The sequence below is a fragment of the Stegastes partitus genome, unplaced genomic scaffold (assembly GCF_000690725.1).
Source record: "Stegastes partitus isolate 25-593 unplaced genomic scaffold, Stegastes_partitus-1.0.2 Scaffold90, whole genome shotgun sequence".
NCBI lineage: Eukaryota > Metazoa > Chordata > Actinopteri > Pomacentridae > Stegastes > Stegastes partitus.
The window spans coordinates 885277-905581 of NW_007577821.1; the positions used below are offsets into that span (position 1 = coordinate 885277).

General features: G+C 39.3%; 4 protein-coding genes across 9 annotated transcripts; 1 reads left to right on the forward strand and 3 right to left on the reverse strand.

Moving 5' to 3' along the window:
- Positions 1–723: 723 nt before the first annotated feature.
- On the reverse strand, positions 724–10209 carry ndc1 (NDC1 transmembrane nucleoporin). 2 transcript variants are annotated; one of them, XM_008277170.1, is made up of 18 exons: positions 10133–10209; positions 9400–9520; positions 9214–9315; positions 7682–7856; positions 7467–7593; positions 7140–7248; positions 6906–6957; positions 6654–6786; positions 6079–6171; positions 5895–5976; positions 5578–5739; positions 5222–5482; positions 4812–4924; positions 4264–4314; positions 3664–3727; positions 3475–3575; positions 1691–1851; positions 724–1574 (listed from the first exon to the last, which is right to left on the reverse strand). In XM_008277170.1, the coding sequence occupies exons 1-18, from the start codon at positions 10169–10171 to the stop codon at positions 1511–1513; spliced, it is 2010 nt and encodes a 669-aa protein (XP_008275392.1). In that variant the 5' UTR covers positions 10172–10209; the 3' UTR covers positions 724–1510. The 2 variants fall into 2 exon arrangements, with proteins under 2 accessions (XP_008275392.1, XP_008275393.1); XM_008277171.1 differs by lacking the exon at positions 4264–4314.
- Positions 10210–10690: 481 nt separating this feature from the next.
- LOC103353967 (uncharacterized) lies at positions 10691–11449 on the reverse strand. Its single transcript, XM_008277181.1, has one exon. The coding sequence runs from the start codon at positions 11447–11449 to the stop codon at positions 10691–10693; it is 759 nt and encodes a 252-aa protein (XP_008275403.1).
- A 1246-nt stretch (positions 11450–12695) lies between these two features.
- yipf1 (Yip1 domain family, member 1) lies at positions 12696–18534 on the reverse strand. Of its 4 annotated transcripts, XM_008277177.1 has the most exons (11): positions 16921–16983; positions 16797–16817; positions 16540–16659; positions 16254–16411; positions 16060–16140; positions 15836–15923; positions 15590–15706; positions 15329–15495; positions 14463–14645; positions 13648–13754; positions 12696–13390 (listed from the first exon to the last, which is right to left on the reverse strand). In XM_008277177.1, exons 3-10 carry the CDS (start codon positions 16571–16573, stop codon positions 13668–13670), a joined length of 915 nt encoding a protein of 304 aa, XP_008275399.1. In that variant the 5' UTR covers positions 16574–16659; positions 16797–16817; positions 16921–16983; the 3' UTR covers positions 12696–13390; positions 13648–13667. The 4 variants fall into 4 exon arrangements, with proteins under 4 accessions (XP_008275399.1, XP_008275400.1, XP_008275397.1 ...); XM_008277178.1 differs by lacking the exons at positions 16797–16817; positions 16921–16983 and adding an exon at positions 18468–18534; XM_008277175.1 differs by lacking the exon at positions 16797–16817 and having other exon boundaries at positions 16921–17001.
- lrrc42 (leucine rich repeat containing 42) lies at positions 17311–19568 on the forward strand. 2 transcript variants are annotated; one of them, XM_008277172.1, is made up of 7 exons: positions 17311–17986; positions 18084–18215; positions 18318–18439; positions 18568–18653; positions 18734–18847; positions 18933–19017; positions 19115–19568. In XM_008277172.1, exons 1-7 carry the CDS (start codon positions 17583–17585, stop codon positions 19399–19401), a joined length of 1230 nt encoding a protein of 409 aa, XP_008275394.1. In that variant the 5' UTR covers positions 17311–17582; the 3' UTR covers positions 19402–19568. The 2 variants fall into 2 exon arrangements, with proteins under 2 accessions (XP_008275394.1, XP_008275395.1); XM_008277173.1 differs by having other exon boundaries at positions 18321–18439.
- Positions 19569–20305: the final 737 nt, after the last annotated feature.

A 20305-nucleotide genomic window follows, 5' to 3' on the forward strand; every position in this document is an offset into this window, starting at 1 on the left:
TGTCATAAACCTTAATATCCAAAATAAAAATTCAAAAAAGTCCAGTGTTTGATAAATGACCGACATGTACAGATTGTTAGTTAACAGGTTATTAACAGTTTAAGTCCATGGGATTTGAGAACTAAAGTAAGACATATCTAGAGTTTGAAGGTTTACTGATTGGCCTTGTGTTGTTTGTAAGATTTAGAGATCAACTTTTAGTGGCATCTCCTAAACAACTTCTTAAAATGGACTAAAGCTTGCTTTCCAATAAAATGGTACATGGGGTGCATTTATAACAAAACACGTATCATAAAGTGCCACTCAGACATGATACAGAAGTGAAACTGCTGCATTTTATTTAGCTGCTTCAGTTTTAGGGTCCATTCTGGTTCACTTTCACACCTTATTAGAACTGAACTATTGCTAATGTTATCAGCTGAGACTATGTGCTTCTGATTCAATGAGAACTCAAACTATCTGCTGTGTGTCCATTGTATGAATGGATATGCACGGTCTCATTCAGTCTGGAGCCAGTGTACATGCTGAAGGGCATTTATCTGAAATGTCTGCTGCTGAACTGACGATGTGGGATTCTGGGGTGCCAGTACCAACACATAAATACTAAAGCAGAAAGCATTGCTTTTATAGGAATTTCAATGACAAAGTGTAGTAAACCTTTATTATGAGCACACTCTGTACTCTGTGTGTATTTCATCTTGGTAATGATGCAAACCCAAGGTATGAACTTTACATATTTTTTTTATTCAACAGCTCTTTGAGTGGAAAGTCAAACCCATGTTGGCAGTGACAAAACATTTACCCACACTTGTAACCAGTAGCACCAAATCTGTGCCCCTGATGTGACACGTCACACTCATTTCACATGAACAAATCTGACAAAAACAAACAGCTGCGTGCAAACACAGGTGTCTAATCTGCAAATTTGACTAAAGTGTATTTACTGAGCTGATGCACACAGCTTAAAATCTGTTCTCCAGGTTAGTGTTGAGAACAAAACCAGATAGATGAAAACGTGTCATATCAGACACCTGTGAAATTGCTTCCTGGTCGACGCTCATGTCATCTCTCACTCATCATAGCAAATGCAAAATATCAGTCAAAAGGACAGCAGCTGAAATATGAAACCCAAAGAAAATGCAGCTCAAGTAGCCCTTTACAACATGTCTCAAATATTATTTGATGATTTACTTGTATCACAAATGAAGCAAACCTCTGTTGGAATGAGCTGCTTATATAATAAGCTAGTTTCATCTCCCAAACACAGAAGGTAACAGTCTTTCAGCCTGTTTCGTTCAGTCTGCCAGTTCGACTTCCTGTACATGCCTCATGCATGTGGGAGATGTGATCTTGCCTATCTCATACAATCCGCCACAACGTAGAGCAGAAATAAATATAAAAGAGGCACTATTGCGGGCTTTCATTTGTTGCTTCAGTGAAGCTGATGTCTTGAGACACCACTGCTCACACTGATAAGAATCTGAAGGCACCAGAGCCAGTATCAGGTGTGTTATTCCTTGTACTCCAAAAACTGCTGCAATCTTTTCCGGTGCTCTGCAGAAATCTGAACAGCGCTGAAGATTAAAACAAACCAAAAAAAAAAACAAGAGTTAGGATACACAAAATGAGATGTAATTTTTGTTTTTAGACAATGCAAAGCACCACTCAGGATTTGATCAGACAGCCTTACTTTAGGTGATCTCCAAAAGTGGTTGTTATCCTGTAGATGGCAGTCTTGAGTGTGGCCCTCAGAGCAAAGCGCATCGTTTTAAAAGTCGAGTCTCCCATGATGCTGGTCGACCTGACAGGCTTACTGGAGGCATGAGGCAGCTTGAAGTGCCGATCTACAGCCTGAAGACAAGGAGGACACAACTGCTGTTAGTCTAATCTACATCCATAGTGCAATGAGATCCTGTTTATGCACAATCAGTTAGCAACTGTCACTACAACAATGTCAATATAAACCTGCATGTTTACTGAGTAGGGTGACTAAAATCATTCTCTGATGTCATAGCCTCTTTTCCTTGTATAACACAAGGAATATTTTAACCTAAAATAGAAAGTGGTCAAATTTGAATCGTAATAGTTTTAACAATAGTTGATACAGTGAAGTGCTTCTTGCGTAAATGAACCACTTGCTTGACAGGTTTTCAGTTGAAATGTTTGAAAAACAATATACAACAATGAGACATTTTAAGAAAAACACTCCAGTTACTGTTGTCTCAGCTGGAATATCTCAAAACCTTACACAAACCACAAGTGACAACATGGCCCAACAACATGTAGACACAGACCAGGGGTCTGTCCACTGACTGTTTTCAGCTCAATAAACTGAGGCAAGGTCAGAGCTGCTGTTTACCCAGAGCAATACTGACCTCATGGTGAGGCAAAAATCCTACCAGTGACTCTCAATATGATACAATATTATGACTTTGTTACCCAGTATCAGTCCGAAAGTTAAGGTTTGCAGTAAATCAACTGAAATACACAATTGCTTAATTAAATAACACAATGATAAATGATAAGATGAAGACCAACACACCTGTTCAGTTACATGGTATGGTAGATCAAATATGGCACATGCTACATAAAATAGATCTCAACCTAAATTATCAAATAGAATAATAGCAAGCTGCAAAACTAGTTAACAGTACAACTGCAAAATTAGGCTACATTCACTGGAAATATAAAAATCCATGTGCTTCTAGCATGCGTTTTCTTGATAGTATACAAATACATTTATATCAATGTCAAAACAGTGAACCTGAATGTAGCTAGTTGCTGTATGGTTTTTAATTAGTCAGTAAATGTCTGTAAGTAAGGACCTAAACGCTTAAGAAGCCATAAATACGCATTTCTGTTTTTGTTATTGGATGTTTAAATTCTTCTTGTTGTTTTTAATAGTAAGTGCTGCTTAGTGGATGCTGACATCGCCGCTGTCTTTGTATCACTGCTATTTGCTATGTCGGATAGATTTGACCAATGCCCAACCTCAATACCACACACACATGCTGTGAACTTGAATTGACCTTTATGGAACCGCTTTAGCCCAAATGATTTGTTGGGTTCATTCAAGACACATGACTTGAATCCCCATTTTTCTCAGCTTTCTTCATGGAACAGGCTCCTAATAGATATGATTTTTTTTTTTGTTGTTATTTTAATTAGTGAATGGTAGTTTTTATTTGTTTTCAAGGTGCAACGTTTAAGTTCTGGTTTTACATCTACAGGTACGCCACTGTTTGGTAATTCAAACTCTCACAATATAGGCAGTAAGACAGTGAAATTTGATCAAGTTTTTTGTTATTTATACACTTCTTACAGAGCTTACAACGACTGTGTGGACATGTTTTGGCACTGATGACAAGTCAAAGTGTATGCATGTCCCCCACTTAACTTAAATACTCTGAGTATCATAAATTTCAAGTCTGTCTGTATACCTAATATAGCTCCAGTAAACCATAAAAAACCTACCTCCTGCAAGACCAGCATGCAGCTGAGAATGCTGGGTAATGTAGTCTGTACAACCCCAAATTGGTCTTCTGAGAATGAGGCTTGAACAAGGTACGACAGCCCTGTATGGGGCGAATTAAAGAAAAGAATGAGCATGTTGGATTAAGGTTGCATCCTAATCAAATGCAAATAGTCAGCATCTTTTCCTACCTTCCAAAGCCCAAATGTGAGCCTGGCTGTCAGCAAAAAGAGCCTGACTGGAGGCTTCTGGAAGCTGCGAGACACAGTGTTAGCTAGCAGAAGTTCTTTTCATAGACAACAGCACTTACTGAAATCAGTAAGCAGTTAGACAAATCAATGAGACTACACTACAACATGCAGGTGTTATTAAGAGAGGAGACGAACCAAAACTAGTTTCTACAGAAAGGAAGTAGTGCAGTGCTCTGATAAACTTCTGATTTGATTTGAAAAAAAAAAACAAGATTTCCCAATGTCTGATTAACACAAACACCACTGGTTCTATAGGCCTAAGCTAACTTTCACGGCAAGTGTTACACGACTCCTTAATTCAAGCTTTTAAGGTAATTAGTAAGGCTCATTGCAGCAGCTAGATGGATGGAAAAAAGCTACATTAGTAATGCCTGCACCATTAGACCTCAAACCAGGAGCTAAATTAGTGATGGCTACACGTGAGAATGTTAGGTTTGCTAAAACCAAATGAAAATCGACACTATCAGACAAAAGCATGCAGGAGCCCCTCAGTGTGCAGAAGCTTAAGGGAGATAGCATGCACATGTCAAACATCCTTACCTTGTTAAACAAATACATTATCAGCACCCGCTTTGCCAAGAAATTTTTAACCTAAATGGGACAATTAAGTGTAGAGATGTTTTAGCATTAAAACTAGGAATGATAATGAATGCAAATAATGGCTTTTCACACTTAACCCTGGGTTTGCCACTCATTAGAGGTGGATGTATACTCCAAACAGAACAAAGACACTGTAACACACCCGTAACTACGCTGTAACAGATTGTTGAGACCCTTAAATCTAAATTTCATTTGGAGTCCTCTTATGTGTCATGTTTGAACTACACTGCCTTTCTGCTGCCAAAGCAGACGTCATTATTGTGATTTTGATAAGAAAACAGAAAAAAGGAAGAGGAGAAAGTAGAGCCCCATCCCTTTTCACACCTGACTGTTGGTTTTGGAACATTGCTAAAGTTGAATGAAGCAGATTGCTGCGTTTCACTCGTTACCTCAGAGCTGACAAGCATTAAGTGTGAAAAGTCTCATGTCAGAAGTGCAATGCTGAACTGGCTACAGTATAATTCTGCTTTGTGACAAGGTTTTAGTACCTGTTCTTTTCTGTTCTGGAGGAACTGAGCCAAAAAACTTGGTTTGGAGGGTTCCTGCTTTGGACTAGGAACTGAGGCTGGGGATGGTGTTGGACTGCCATTGACCTGTGAATCTGTATCGAGACAGAGACATATTACTTCATAGACAATGAGTTTAAAAATGATGCCTGAAAACAACGCAAATTCACATTTAGTTCTGGAGTTCTAAGATCAAACAAGGTGGAATTTCTCACTTATTAGCATCATTTAAAGCGAAACTTATATACATATAGAACTTACCTGTTTTCAGTGATCCACCAAGAGCACATTAGGTTTTGAGGGACTATATCAGATTTCTAACAACTTCATTTGACTAAAATAGGATCTGTATGATCTGAGTGGCCTGATGCTTTTCGTGAATTCCATCTCACCTGTGGAGGTGGACCAGAGTTTTGGCGCTCTCCTCATGATGTGTGGACTCTGCACTGTGCCGTACCATGGTGAGCACTGTTCCACTGGAGCAGTAAGACGACGCAGAGCAGGAGAGGCCAAGGGGCTGTCCAGGTCAGGAGTGAACAGTGCTGTCAAAGGACTCTGCGGGGTTCCAACAATGGAGCGGGCAAAAACTGACGCTGGGGTTTTCATCACAAAAGTGGGCCTTGGACTCATCAGGTCTTCTGTACCTGAGGTTACTTTCAGAATTAAAAAAAAAAAAGAAAAACAAAAGTGAATTTTAAAAAGCATACAGCAATCCACAAGTCTTTACTCACATCAACCGCTCGCCTACCTGATGTCTCAGATGAAGTCTTCCTTTCATTCCCACTTGGCAGTGATTTGGCCCTGCCATTCGTCGCTACTGTATCATGATAGGCTACAAGTCGCTGAGTCAGATCAGTCAGCAGAGACAGACACTCTTTACTGATGGCGTTCCAGTTATGAGGATGTCCTCCTAGGGAAGGCAGGAATGAAAACAAATACATATCGCTGTTGTTTTAGGCTACATAAAAGCACAATCTCAATATCTGAGATTTATTCTACACAAGAAAAATCTAAAATAGTACATAGAAGGACATATTCTCTGTGTATCAAAACAACACAACAGACCTGGCTGACTCAGACTGAAGACTTCACAGCGTCGTGAAGGAGAATGCTGAGACAACAGAGCCAAGTCCTGCAGAGCTAGAAACTAAAATATGGGAAAAGATGAGTCAGAACACCCAAAATTGGTAATCAGTGAGTATTAAACAAAATGCAACCCTCAAATAATCTACAAGCAAGTTTCACCTACTTTTAATATCTTTGGCTGCTTCTCAGCAAGAACTTTGGGAAGATATTGGTGTGAATCCTCAGTAAAAGATGACTGCACAGGAAAACTGTACACCTGTAGAGGAAATATAATTCATGTTTATTAACAGTCCTGACGAGCATGCCTTTAACTGCTTGCTCAAGAAAATTCCAAGGGATTCATCATAAACTTTAGGATATTGTAGTTAGGTTTGTTGCCCTTCAGATCCTTTTAATTCTAATCATTAACTTACTGCCCCCTAGTGTCTATACATAATTGAAGAGCAAACACATATTGCCCCTTCAGCGATGAATTGATCATAATAGAACATTAGACAACCAGATTATTTTATGGTGGTCACTATGATTAGTTCTACATTCATTTTGGGTGAAGGAGGAATCCCCAGTCTGTACAGCTGCTTTATTCAAGCAAACTGGAAACCACAATTTTTTTGACTGAAAGTTGACTGAAGCAAAACAAAAATTTGGAAATTTCACTTCTGTATTGTAGTGCAGCAAGACATTTGATCAGAAATATGAAGAAGTTGTGTAAATGCTGTCTTTCACAAATGCACGTACCTCAGTGACAAAAATCCTAAAGAGCAGCAGTGTGATGTGCCACGTGAGGAGAAGGAAAGTGGCACTGATCCACAGGTGATAGAGCAGAGAGAGGTCCAGCAGTCCAGCTATGCTGTCAAGAGTGTGGACAGAGCTGGAAGGCGAGAACAAACACAAACATATTTATCCAGAAGTCAGTCCAGAGATTGGCCATGCACAGAACACTAACAAGTATGTTTGATAAATCATATATAATCCCTGAACTATACTAACCTGTCCAAATGAAGATTCAGTGTCTTACAGATCCATGCTCTTGGAATGTAGCCTGTTAATATGAAAATCACACATTTTGTATCACTAGTTTTGTGCAACACAGAGCAAACACAAGATGAACACAAATGTCAAGTATAGTAATTCCTAGACTATCTGGAAGAAATTGCTAAATGCCGTAATTAAGGTGTAGCAGCTGTGTTACTGAGATTTTATTCATAAATAGAGGACACTTACCCAAAAACAAATACACAACAATGTAGTTCCTGACAGAGTAAAGTGCTTGAGTGGCACTGCACTTCACCACCAACGGCAGGGATCCTTTGAAGCGAAGGTATTTGTATTGCTGAGAAAATAGTAATGAATGAATGAATGAATGAATGAATGAAAAATACTTTATTTATCTTATATTAATAAATGAATATGAACAACAACAATCAACTCAAAGTATAATGCTGGTATTCTTGTTTTCTAAAGTTTATGTTACACTTTATGGTACAAAACGAAAAAAAGACCATTGCATCTTCATCAGTCAAGATAAATGCCTAAACTTATATCGTGTACCTGAACAGTGTGAAAGGAGACGTAGTTCATGTTGCTAATCACACCCAGCAGACTGTGAGAGAACCCAACAAAAGCTCCCGCCAGCAGAAGGATGAGATGATACTCATTCAGACACATCTGAGGGTAACTGTCAGGGTCGAAAACACACCGAAGCAGTTAGACTATGCATTAAGCATGTAAAGCGTAACATAATGATTCGTTTCGTCGCTGCTTACCCATCACTCTGTGTACACGGATAGCCGAGTGTCTCATATCGAAAACCAATGGTAACAGCACAACACCAGGCCACGATTATTCCCATGATGCAGTGGACAAGGGAGTTGACGAACTGCCGAGGGTGGAGCAGCTGACCCAACAGTGCAATTTTCGAGCATGCAATAGTTGGAATGACTAAACAGACATGAAAACAACCAAGTTACAACAAAAATTCGACACGTGACATTCGACTACAACCCATCTATCCACTATCCATACACCGCTTAATCCTCACTAGGGTCACAGGGGGCTGGAACATGCAAACTCCAAGCAGAAACATCCCGAGTGTCTTCACTGGGACGCGAACCAGCGACCATCTAGGCGACGGTGCTAACCACTGAGACACCTTGCAACCCCCAAACTACAACCATTTAAAAGAAAATGTTCCCAACACTGTTAACAGGGGAATGCACAAGTATAAACTATTTTGACAACATGCTTAGAATAAATGGAAATTTTAACCATTTTTAGCAATATACAAAGCATACTAATTCCTATGGCCAATATTGGACTTTGGACAGAACACTTTGCCTTGTGATATAACGTTTTAAGGTTCTGTTTGCTGTGTAGTAGATTTAAAATGGGATGGAGCATTACCACATAACATATGATCAAAAGCAAGCTTGTTACATAAGGAGGACAGCATGAATTTATAAAACCACTGACAACAGTTTAAACCCTGGCTCAGACTTGCTGCATAATGTACATCCTAAACTGCAGCCTTTGTCATTTAATGATTAAGTTGTTTCAAGTCACACATTTATTTTAAAATCAAATAGTTGTTCCACCGTGATTAGACTAAAGCAATGCAGCAGTAACTGAACCTCAGGAAGTCAAATCATTGCCAAATGGGCACTCAGTGATTTTAATTATTTATCATAAAAAGTAACGAAAATTTAGATCATTATACATTCATCAAAGAGTTCCTTGCTTTTCTCTGTTATCATATCACTATAAACCAATGCACTAAAAATGATTTATTTAATGAGTGAGTAGTTGGGTTTGTCATAACAGGCAATGACTAACAAGTGTAACATTTTAAACTATGTATTAATTAAAAACTGATAATAATAATCATGCACGATCGAACGGTGGACTTCTGTGTAAACTGTATGACATACTGAATCAATGCATTTGATTCCCTATTTTGTTTGTCTGCTGTACATCAAAACTGAACTGATGACACTTATCTCTGGTTTCTAAACTGAAAAAAATAAGTTAAATAAACATCTCAATAACATATCAATTATACAATATCATTTAAAACAAAGTAACTTGGAAACGACAACCGTAATATATGACTGTTTGCTTATAGAGAATCCAAAGGCAATTTTCAATTGTTGGGTTCTCTGTTCTGTGCTTAAAATTCATAAGGTCTTCACTTTACTGTGTGAAGTGCTATGAGATGACATATGTTGTGTGCTAAATAAATAAAACTGAACTGAGCTGATATCCTTAAGGAAACCCACTTTTGCAGTGTCCTGTAACTCACCTGTGTAATACTCCAAGTTCAGAAAACCAACGATGAGGATAACTCCACACAACAGGATGAAAGAGAAGATGCCGCTTGCGCTTGCTAGTAGGTACAGGCATTCTGGACGGAAAATGAAGTTCACAGTAAGCTTCAAGCACAACTTCACACCACTCCTAGTTGAATCTAAAAATGAATGTGACTGACCTGATATCGTCTGGATGGGGTGGAGGAAACTGAACTTGCTGAGGATCACAAAAACGAATGTGATGGGTGGCAACAACAGGACAGCCCAAGCAACACTGGCTGCAGCTCTCCAGCAAATTACCTGTACAGAGCAGTTATTACATACATACATAATGAATACAGAATCAATTCACCTCTACAGCTGAACTGATTCGCTAACCATAACCAAAATTTAGCAGAACCAAAATATGTCTTATCACATCCCTCCTGTTTTAGCCTCTTTGCACTGGCTTTCAGTATGTTTTAGAAGAGATTTCAAGATTTTACTATTTACTTTTAAGACCCTTCATGGCCTCTCTCCAAGCTTTACTTTGTCATCTTTTTGCATTGTGTGCACGGCTACGCACTTTAAGATCCCCGGGACTCTGCCTGAGGACATCAAGTCGGCTGAGTCTGTTTTTTCGTTGTTTCGTTTAGTTATTTTAACTTTGCTCGCGTTCCTTTAATCACAACAGTTGCTATTCACATATTGTGTCTGATTTCTTTACGTCCCTTTCTTTCTTTTGTCGTTTTGTAAATACTTTCTAAAATCATTTTAAAATATATAAATGAATAGCACCTAAAAAGCCAATTAGCTGCATCTACACTGGCTAGCGTAAACAGACACTTTGGGTTAGCACGCTAGCATACAGGAAACATCCTTTTTTTTTAATTTTATGAATGACGAACTCATTTCAAAAGAAAAGGGACCCACCTTGCGGATAAACCAACAGCTCTGCTCTGTGGAAAACATGTTGTTTGGATAAATGGAAAGCCACTCAGTGGCTCCAAGGGTTTCGGCTCTCCGGCTGTCTACTGAACTATTTACTGCTTGGTTTCTCACTGCGCGCCACATGCATTCAAAGGACCTCTGAAGGACCCCAAAAGAAGTTGTCCATTTTCCTGCCTGCTGCCAGTATTTCCGAGCGGCCTGGATTTACCATAAATCTACTTGTTTTAAAAAAAAATGTGTATGTAAATTCAGTCTCACCCATTTCATTAACTAACAAGCAACTGCCTAAAAATATTATGCTTAAAGGCTGACTTAAATGATCTTAGGTTACATTTCAATTATACAAATACCAACACTATCAAGATTAAATTACACAAGGCACAACAACAAGCGATAAATCAGCTTCACAGGGTTGCATTTTTTTCTCGTTTTACTCATCGTCTGTAATTTACAGATATATTAAACATTAGTCCAATAATAGTTTGCTACGTCTCTGCTTGTCAGTGCACAGTGTTAGTGGCTGTCACTCAGTGGGTCAAGTCAATTCTGAATGCCTTTAGTTTCATCATGCATGAAAGCTTTCTTGTCGTGATGATAGCCATTTCCATAAGCTGGAAAACTGTGTTTATCCAAAACAGTCTTTTTGTCACTGTCCCGAGAAAATGGCTTGGTCTCAAAAGCATTGACTGGAAGCTTTTGGGATGAACTAATGGACATCTCAGTTTGAACTGCTTTATGGCCCATTGGTTTCTGTCCAGGTTTCTGGATAATTGCGGGGAGGGCCAGCTGCTCCCTTTGGGTCTTCTTGTCTTCCCACAGCTTAAGAAGACGCCGTTGATTATTTGTCATGTCCTTGAGATTTTGCTGTAATGACTGCACTTGATCCTCTAAAAGTGTTTTAGAGGTCACCGTATTTGCCAATTCTGATGTCAAGTCATCAATGGTCAGACTCAGTTTCCCAGCCTTCTCCACCAGAGATGTGCACTCACGCTCCTTTTCATGAAAGTCATTGATTATGTCCTTGGTGGTCTTTCCATTGAACTTAGGGTTGCACTCAAGTCCAATTTCAGTACGAAGCGCCTTCACTTGTTTCCTCAGCTCCTTGTTGTCCACTGTCAGGGTCTTCAGTTTCTGTTTCAAAGCCTCAGTTGAACGCATTCTTGACTCATACTGTCTCAATTTCTCTCTCAGCACACTTTCTCTGTGCATGGCATCATCTCTTTCCTTTCTGCATTTCTCCAACAGTTTCAATGTCTCAAATTTGGAAACTTTTTCACCTTTGCCATTTGAGGTGGCCATCATATGGAAAAGTGTCCAAGCCGCAAAAGGAAGAAAATTAAAAAGGCATTTCCTTTAAAAAATAAAAAATAAATAAATCTTACTTACAAGTAACTCAAATAGTCCTTGAGTTTGGTGTTGACAAATCCACAAACATGTGTACGTGCATGCATGTGCAGCATGCCTGAGACTGAGGCAGGTGACATTCTTCTAACAGGGTTATCTGTTTGACAGGCAGCTCCTGTGTAACTCAAAGCTGGGGCTAGAATGACCATTAATTAGGGCGCCACCATCCCTTTGACACAGTTTCAAGTGACACAATTTTTTTTTTTTCTGTTTTGTTAATTAATGTGAATACTGTGCCCTTGTGAATCTACAAAATAATAAATACAGTTGTAACACGGGTCTTTTGCAGGTGATGTGCTGATCACACGTCATGTGCCTGCGTGTGGTCAGCTTCACACACATATGTAAGATTTTCCACTGCAGGTGATCTGTGCATCCAAACAGTCACACGGTAGATTCTATCAGTTTGCTCAACCACATGACAGCTTAGATGGATGACTTGGAAAAACAGCAGCCGCTGCCAAATGTTCACTTTTAAAGTTAGATGCTCTCTTTTAAATGTTGAAGGTATACCTATTAGTTACAATCTCTCCCTTAAATATTTAAAATGTCCAACTGTTGAAATAGACTGGCGGCCTTTAATGCTGTCAGGAGCTGATAGAAGAGTCACGTTGCCTGCACATGTGGGAGCTGGGGTAATTTGAGGTTTTACAATCTAAAAACTTCAACGTTTACTCAAAAAAAAAATAAAAAAATTAGAAAAAAATGATTCCTATACAGTGCTTTAAGCATTTATCGAATGCACCTATTTAGTTAGTTAACATTGGAATGGTTTCAGGTAGACATGTTGTTTTTACAAATAAAAAAAACACTAGAGCCAAATAAAAATGATCATAGTAAATTTCTGTTCTGAGATTTTTATAATTTTGTTTTTCAAGGCTGATGTACATTTTAGTCATAAAATATTTCTTGTTTTAGCAGAAACATGGACAGCTTGACAGCAATCTCAGACGTGGCTGATTGAAGAAAGAAGATATGTATATTTCCTCAAATGTCGAACTATTTATTTCCATGAAAGTAAAGGGCAGTTTGAAAATGTGCTCTTCATAAAGTTGAATCTGTAGTTCAAATATGGCTCTATGCAGACAGTAAATAGATCATAATTACTTTCATACATAATGAAAGAATTCATTAATAAAAGTGTATTCAACAATAACCACTTTTTATTTTTCTCCATGAAACACTCACTGAGAATGGACTTAATAAATTCCATACATTTTAAGGAAAAGCAGTTGGTCATAATAAAAACAAATATCAACAATAGTTACACAATCTCTTAAAAATGTAAGCTGAGTCTTTGGCATTAACTCACGGCACTTACGGTTACAAAGGAGGGAAACAGAACAGCTCTATGGATACATAATAAGTCCTAAATGTCTTACAAATAACAATTATTGCTGTGCAGTTCATACAGTAAATTCAGTAAATTCTATACAAAGTATACAAACCAGTTCCCATTGTAAGTATACGAAAAATTTATATACAAAATGCCATTGATGCCACTACCATTAATGCACAGACTGGTGATCTAAATATTTTAACATGAGAACGATAAAGCGTACAACTACCATACTAAAAGAGATCTGGTGTGCTGTGTAATACAACACCCCATTTGTCTTTAAGTAAGTTTAGAACCCATCCCATTAGAAATAACATACTTGGTACCAGTGTTCTTTTCAAGAGGTCATGCAGTTGGACCAATAGCGGTTTTTCCACAGCAATACACACTGGGTTTTAAGGTGGCACGCCCGAATGTCCAAGCACAGGTGAAATCCAGAAGGCAATGACTTCATCACCAGAGCAACCCGATTCTCTCTAATAAGGCAACTGGAGAACCTGCAATTTTTGAAAAACAGAAAAACACTTGCTTTGGGAAGGAGAAATCATGTAGAGGAAGTCCGGTGTCAGATGCTCAACTCGAGCAGGTCAAAACCACACACGCCAGCCAAAGCTACTAAATTAGGTCAGCAATGTGGACCAGTGGCTTAACTAGCAAAGTCTGGTGGACAAATATAATTTACATGTATCAGGTTATTAGTGTATTTGTACAATGGGAACACGGCTTAAAAAGCTTCTGTGTCACTATTGTGTACCTTCAGACAATGCAAGGCTTTCAAGTAGAAGACGCCGCCTTGATGGACTCGTTTGCAGGAGGACTATCAATTGCAGGAGCTTGTATTGGTTTGCCAAAAAAGTAGATCTGAAAAAAGCACAAGTAAGCAAGTTAAAATAGTGTCAAAGACCCTGGCAAAGAAGCACCAACATTGCAGCGAGACTTGTTAACAGAAGCTACCACACAATCAAGGACTAAAGCGAGGCTGTCGGTGAATAAGTACACAGCAAATGTTCCATGTTACAGTAGAAAGTACAGAATTCCTGCAGTCCATCCATCTTGGTCACCCTTCAGACATGGGCTTACTTTGTAGACTAATTACATGAATGTGACGAGACATAGGATACCCTGCAGACCTGACAGTATTCCCATTAAGAAGACACTAAGTGCCCATTCTCACACGAGTTGGCGAAGGCGGTCACAGTTTCCATTGAGAAGAGTCTCCCCAGAGGGAGTTAACTTGACACTATAAAGGTACATCACTTCCCAGATACACACAAGCAGAGACACGCAAAAATGTCACTGTAATGTAGTGTAGTCCGTGATGATCATAGACAACCTGGGTCAAAGCTCGGCCATGCTGATACCACCGAGGACAAATGAGAGTGAGCCAATCATTGTTATCTACACCAAGATCGACAGACAGCAGGAATTAACTGGGTTAGTGCAGACACAGTGTGCCAAAGTCGGACAATGAATGTTGTGTCTTACTTTACCAATCAGATTTATTTTCCATATCTGTCACTTTTTTAATTAAGCTGAGTAAAACCAGCAAACAAAAGCAAATGCAATTACCTTACAACCAATAGCGAGTAGGGCGTTGAGCATCACAATGCCCGCCATGATTGCAATGATCATTTTGGGATGATCTTCCCTGACTGCAGGCCAGAACGTCATCATCAGAACTGAGCCAGAGAGGCAGAGTGCCACCACAATAGAGCACCACCTCACCCAGTCAAATGGGATAATCGATAGGACCTTAGTTAAAAAAAACAACAAAAAACAGTGCATTATACTGTATGCTATGTTAGAGAGACTTAGACTTTCTTTATTGTCATTGCACAAAAACACAACCGTGAATCTGGCAACAAAATGTGGTTGCTTGGCTACTGGAGTACACAGAACTAAATGTATCACATTTTATGGAAATCTTACAATTATGAGCATTTTAAATGTTATCATGATACCAAAAAAAAGTATTCACCAACTTTCAACAACTGCAAGACTGTACAGCAAAACACATTACATTGTCATGAGAGGTAACAATATTTCATTTAAGTCAAAATAATTCAGTGCTGTGTTTGAAATGAAACTGACAGGGTGTATTGAAACATTTATTTATTTATGTTGCATTAAAAATTGTTGAACAATTTCATGTTGTGGTTTCTGAGCTGACATGATGTCTGCTGTAGTACTATTATCTTTAGTAATACTTTTGTATTTTGATGTCCGCTATACGCTGCTGAGCAGATTTTTTAAAATGGGTCAGAGTAGGTTTTCAGCTCAGCTGCTTTATTCCAAAATGCCAAATATTATACACTTAAAAAGCTGAATGTTATAAAAATGTAAAGACAAATGTGTACTCTGTGACATAAAAAGTCAGTGTGAATGACATTATTCATTATTGCTGTTAATGTTAAATAAAGAATTCCAGGTCTTACCACTGCAGGGATGTAAATGGAAAGAGAATATCCATACACACAGACGATCTCGATAAAGGAGTATGTCACCAGGCTCATGACCTTGTTGTTTCTCCACAGCAGCAAACTCCAGAGCCCAAGGGGCACAAACCAAGCATAGCTAAAGATTGCTGTTGCTGCGATGGTCACTGGAAAACACAAGGAATGCAAAGCCAAAGAGTGAAATGTATGTTTTCCTCTAACAGTGAATGTAAACCGGTATCAAAGAAAAATGCCACTTGCCTTTTTGAAACTCTGGGGTGTACTTATAGCCTGGCTTCCCTGAGTGCACCAAAAAGCTGGATATGTTTCCACTTATGGCAACGGCAAACACAAAAGTAGTGCAAATCCAGAATGGTCCTGAAAACACAAATATCCAGCATTACAACTTAAGCCTGTTTCTACATTTGGTTTCTTAGCACAGCATTTTAGAGTTTGTTTGAACAACAAAAAAAAAGAATTATGACAATAAACTACACAAGTGCTAACCATAAAGATCAGGATTTCTACGAAGATAGACATGAATAAAGTTCCTTCCAGGCCATGGCAGCACAGATCCAAAGATTCTCTCCTTCACCTGAAAGAAACGTGAGTAACATCACATATGATTAAAGCTAATATAAAGCTTAGCAAAGCAACATTTGTTGGGAAGCACTCCATATTACATTATAAATTGTGGTAAAAAGTCAGTAAATAAGTTGTAAAAATATTACATGATGGGTCTCGATGTCAAAAAACTTTTGGTAGTACTCAAACGTCCAGAAAGGGGCACTTTTCTTCTGCCCAGAGAGAAGCTTTAATGGAGAAAGGAACATTTTTAGGAACACTAAATTATTCAAATGAATATTTGATTATTCAGCTTGACATAAGCTGGCTATTTCTCAGCATGTACTCGTCTCATCCTGACCTCTGTGGTGTCATCAGTGTCAAGTGGGTCCTCATTATCAGCATCAGGAGGGAAACCTGCAGCACTCCTTTGCTTCTGGGGCTCAGTGTCGTCATCCTCCATGCTGATGGTTGTTGCATCTCTGTTCGCTTCCAACAGATTGCCAGCTTCATCAAATTCTGATTGCAAGACATGGATGCATGGAAAAATATGAATCAAGCTCTGACTGACGTGCAGTTAGCGAAAACATAAAGACAAATAGCAACGTCATTTCTTAAATACACTAAAGACTATGCAGAACGCTCACCCTGAAACTGAAATGGATCATTTGTCGCCGCCATTGACACGGACTCCCTCCAAAGTTTGTCTCTCAAGAACTTATCGGCAGGTTGACGTTGCACACAGTCAGCGACCTGACTTCGAAAAGCTGTGAAGAAAAGAACCACACCTTTTAATAGCCTCTCCTTCCTTTGTGTGTTGATATAATAGAAGGTTGGCGATGAAAAACGGTAAAAAGACGCAACGTTATGAGTTAGCTAAGTTAGCTGCCAAGGTCTTACTTACCAACAACTACTTAGATATTAGCTATCGAACATAGCATGACGACAAAAAACAGTAAGACTATGGAGTCATGTATAAAAATCAAGTATATGGCATTGGTTATTTTCTTTAAACAGTGTATGCTCACCAAATTATCTTCCTAAACTTTTAGAAATCATGTCACTCTGTCAGCTACGTTAGCTGTCTGTAGCAGGACATGCCAGACATGTAAACAAGACGAAAACATTTTCAAAGTAAGGGTTTGATTTTTATGTACTTATGGCTGCCGCTGTCAAGAGAGACTAATTGTGATGTTTGTAAAAAGCCTTTTCAAGTGAAATTCCTGCTGCATGTGATTAATTTCAGTACACAGGGATCTTGAAACAACCCAGCAAACAGGGGCAGGGAGAACGTTCTGTTAAGGTTCTCTGAAAGGCACTTGTTATTAGAATTTCACGTTTGCTGCAAAGTCCTGAGCTTTTACTTTGAAATTAGCAAGCTAATACCGCAAGCAGGCGTTGCGCTGGAAGTCTCAGAGTTACTTGTGTAATTTACCGATGTACTTGTTAAGAACACGCGAAAGAAATTGCCGTGAAATGTGGAATACTGTGAGAAAACATAGCGGATAGTAAATTAACCAGACCTAACAGCTTGGGGATCATTTTAAACGAGGTCTAAGCTCAGTTAACGACCCTGTTCACGAGCTAGCTAGTAAGCTACTTGGAGTTTTCTGTTATGCCTCAGATGTTTTCCCGGTTTGCTAGCTAAATGTGCAATTGAGTCGGGAGTTTTATCCTTTTTCACGGGAAAATGTGCGACCTTTCTTTGGACAAGAGCACCGTTTATGTCCGAGAAAGAGGCAACCTTCGTCGTGTCAGTGACATAGTCCTGGCACAACCAAAGCCGGTGTCATCGTGCAGGAGGACGGATCCGTTTGTGCTGAGGAAAGAGCACTTCATATTCAACTACAATGAAGAGGGAAGTCTGAGGTACTCCACGAAATCTCTCTTTGACATCACTCTGTTGTTCGTGGCCGACAACATTCACCATGTGGACTCTCTGGTCGACTTCCCCGAGCAAATAGGTGATAGACTTTTTGTAGCAGCAGAGGAGAATCGTGTATTCTTGAACCCAGATGTTTCTTCCAAAGCCCTGCAGTTGTTCAGTGATGCATATGGAGAGATTGTGCTTGGGTCACTCTGTCTTCGAAACAGGTCAGTTATGTTGCCACCACAGATGTCACCTTCTCTGCTTTCTGTGCCACAAACAGCAGCATTTCTTGTTCCTCTTTCATTTTTTTTTTTTTTGCAGGTTTGCACTCCTGCATGAGAGGATTGATGCAATTAAAACGTTTCATAGTTTGAGGTCTCTGGATTTGTTTGGCTGCAAACTGGGCGACAATCACGAGCTATTCCAGCATCTAACATCCACCTCTTTGGCAAGGTACTAGTCTTCTTGTCCCAGAGATGAGTTAAGGAGAACTTAACTCATCAAAAACCTGTAATTAAGTGGTCTGCCTTTCTTTTTCTTTTTCTTTTTTTTTAGCAGCCTGATTCAGCTTTTCATTGGTGCTAACAGTCTGTCAGATGCTGGCCTGCAAAGACTGACTGCACCTATCCGGATGATGCGGAAGGGACTGGACCGCCTTCAGCTCCTGGATCTTTCCTGTTAGTTACCAAAGTATTGGTTACTTACATATGGTGGTGGCGGCAGAATCACTGTCTCCAGATCAAAAGAATACACAAGCTGATGTGTTTTATAAAATTGTTGACGAGTTATTGTCTTTCTTACACAGACAACCCTATCTCAGAGACAGCACTCAGATACCTCACATGCCTCCCCAAACTTGTAAAACTTGATCTATCAGGAACAAGTTTAAAGGTGAGGCAGCAATGTTTGTACAAAACACTTCACGACACCCTAATGTTGTCCTGACATCTAAATGTAATTTATATGTCCAGCTTGGCACAGAGTTGAAGACAACTATATGGAAGCTGTTGGGGCTAATTCATTCTGAGAAACCACTGGACAGCTTCGATCACTCGAGATGTAAAACAGAAGGTTGGGCAGAGCAGGTAAATATTTTCAGATGCTGATAGAAGTATACACATATTCTTTAAAGTAGACAGAGTCAAAAAGTTATGTTTGTTGTATTTTCAGGTTGTAAATCAATGGGAAACAAATAGCTCACAAATGCCAAAACAGAGGAAAATTGAAGAATCAAGAATATCAGCACTTCGCTTTTGTAAGTTCATCACATTTACATTGTAAAGAGCCTTTTTTTAAATGCAAGGTCTAATTACTTTAATCAATAACATGTTTTTTAAATGTGTTTTCTGTAGTTGGCAGGCAGAAGTTTGTCAGAGGAGTACTGATTGCAGCACCTTTCATTCATGAGCATGTGGAAGAGACCAACAATGGGAAACTGCATTTCTACAGACCGCCAAACAATCCCATAAAAGAGGAGATTCCTTCCATGACAAATCATCAAGTGAAGACTCAGTGCCATATCAACAAGCGAAAGCATCAGCCAGAAAAGCACGACACTTCGCATCATGGCCCTCCTGCAAAACAACTGTGCTCAGCAGCTCTTTCTGCAGAAGACATTGACTTGTTGAACAGCTATTAGGACAGGCATCCAAGTGGTGTTCCACAAAGGTTAAAGAGCAGCATGGGCAATTAGCCTCCAACCAACCAGAATCATTTCCAAGATAAAGTGAGCTGCAAAAACATTGTACTGGCTTCAGGTGGTAAAGTTGATTTATTTTTAACAATAAAGTTTAGTATTTTGCATTATTCTGATGTCCTCGCTGGTCATTTTGTAGTTCGCAAACAGAGCAGGTCTACAGACAAGTTCTTAGAAAACGGGACAACTGTCCTGAGGCCTCAAGAGCTCCATGCTCAAAGTGTGTAAACTGGTTTTATACTGATGTAACTAAAAATATAGCTTATATATTTTTGGGCCCTGTAATAAATTGTATTCATATGCTTCCTTATCAAAAACCTGGTGCCCTCATTTCAACTACTGACTGAATCTGGTGTGTTAGCAGCTAATGTAGCCTCAGCCGTCTGGTAAGGTCACTTCTTTGTAACTCCACAATCGTAGGTTTCTTTTCTGTTTTCAGCCTAGGCACTTCATCCCCAGCTGATGCTACTTTAAGGTACATCTGTTGAGGCAATTTATGGCACCTGCATCTACAATCATAAAAGGCTTTGTATTGCTTTTTTCACATACAACTGTACTCCCCAAGACCTGTAAATGGACTTTGATGTGTAAAATCTGTGCAGTTCCGGTTAAAATCTCGTTTCCACACAGCTAACCTGGAGGCTCGGTACTATTCCAACCTACAGAAATGGTACATGTAGCCACGCCCGCCGATGGGGGGGACAAACGGGTCTGTTGTCCCGGGCCCAGAGTGGGGTGGGGGGCCCAGAACTGGACCCTCATTGAATTATGGATTTTTTTCCCCAAAGAAGGGCTATTAATGGAAAGAAACAGTGCAATATTTGAGTTAGAAGTTTTAATTTGTTTT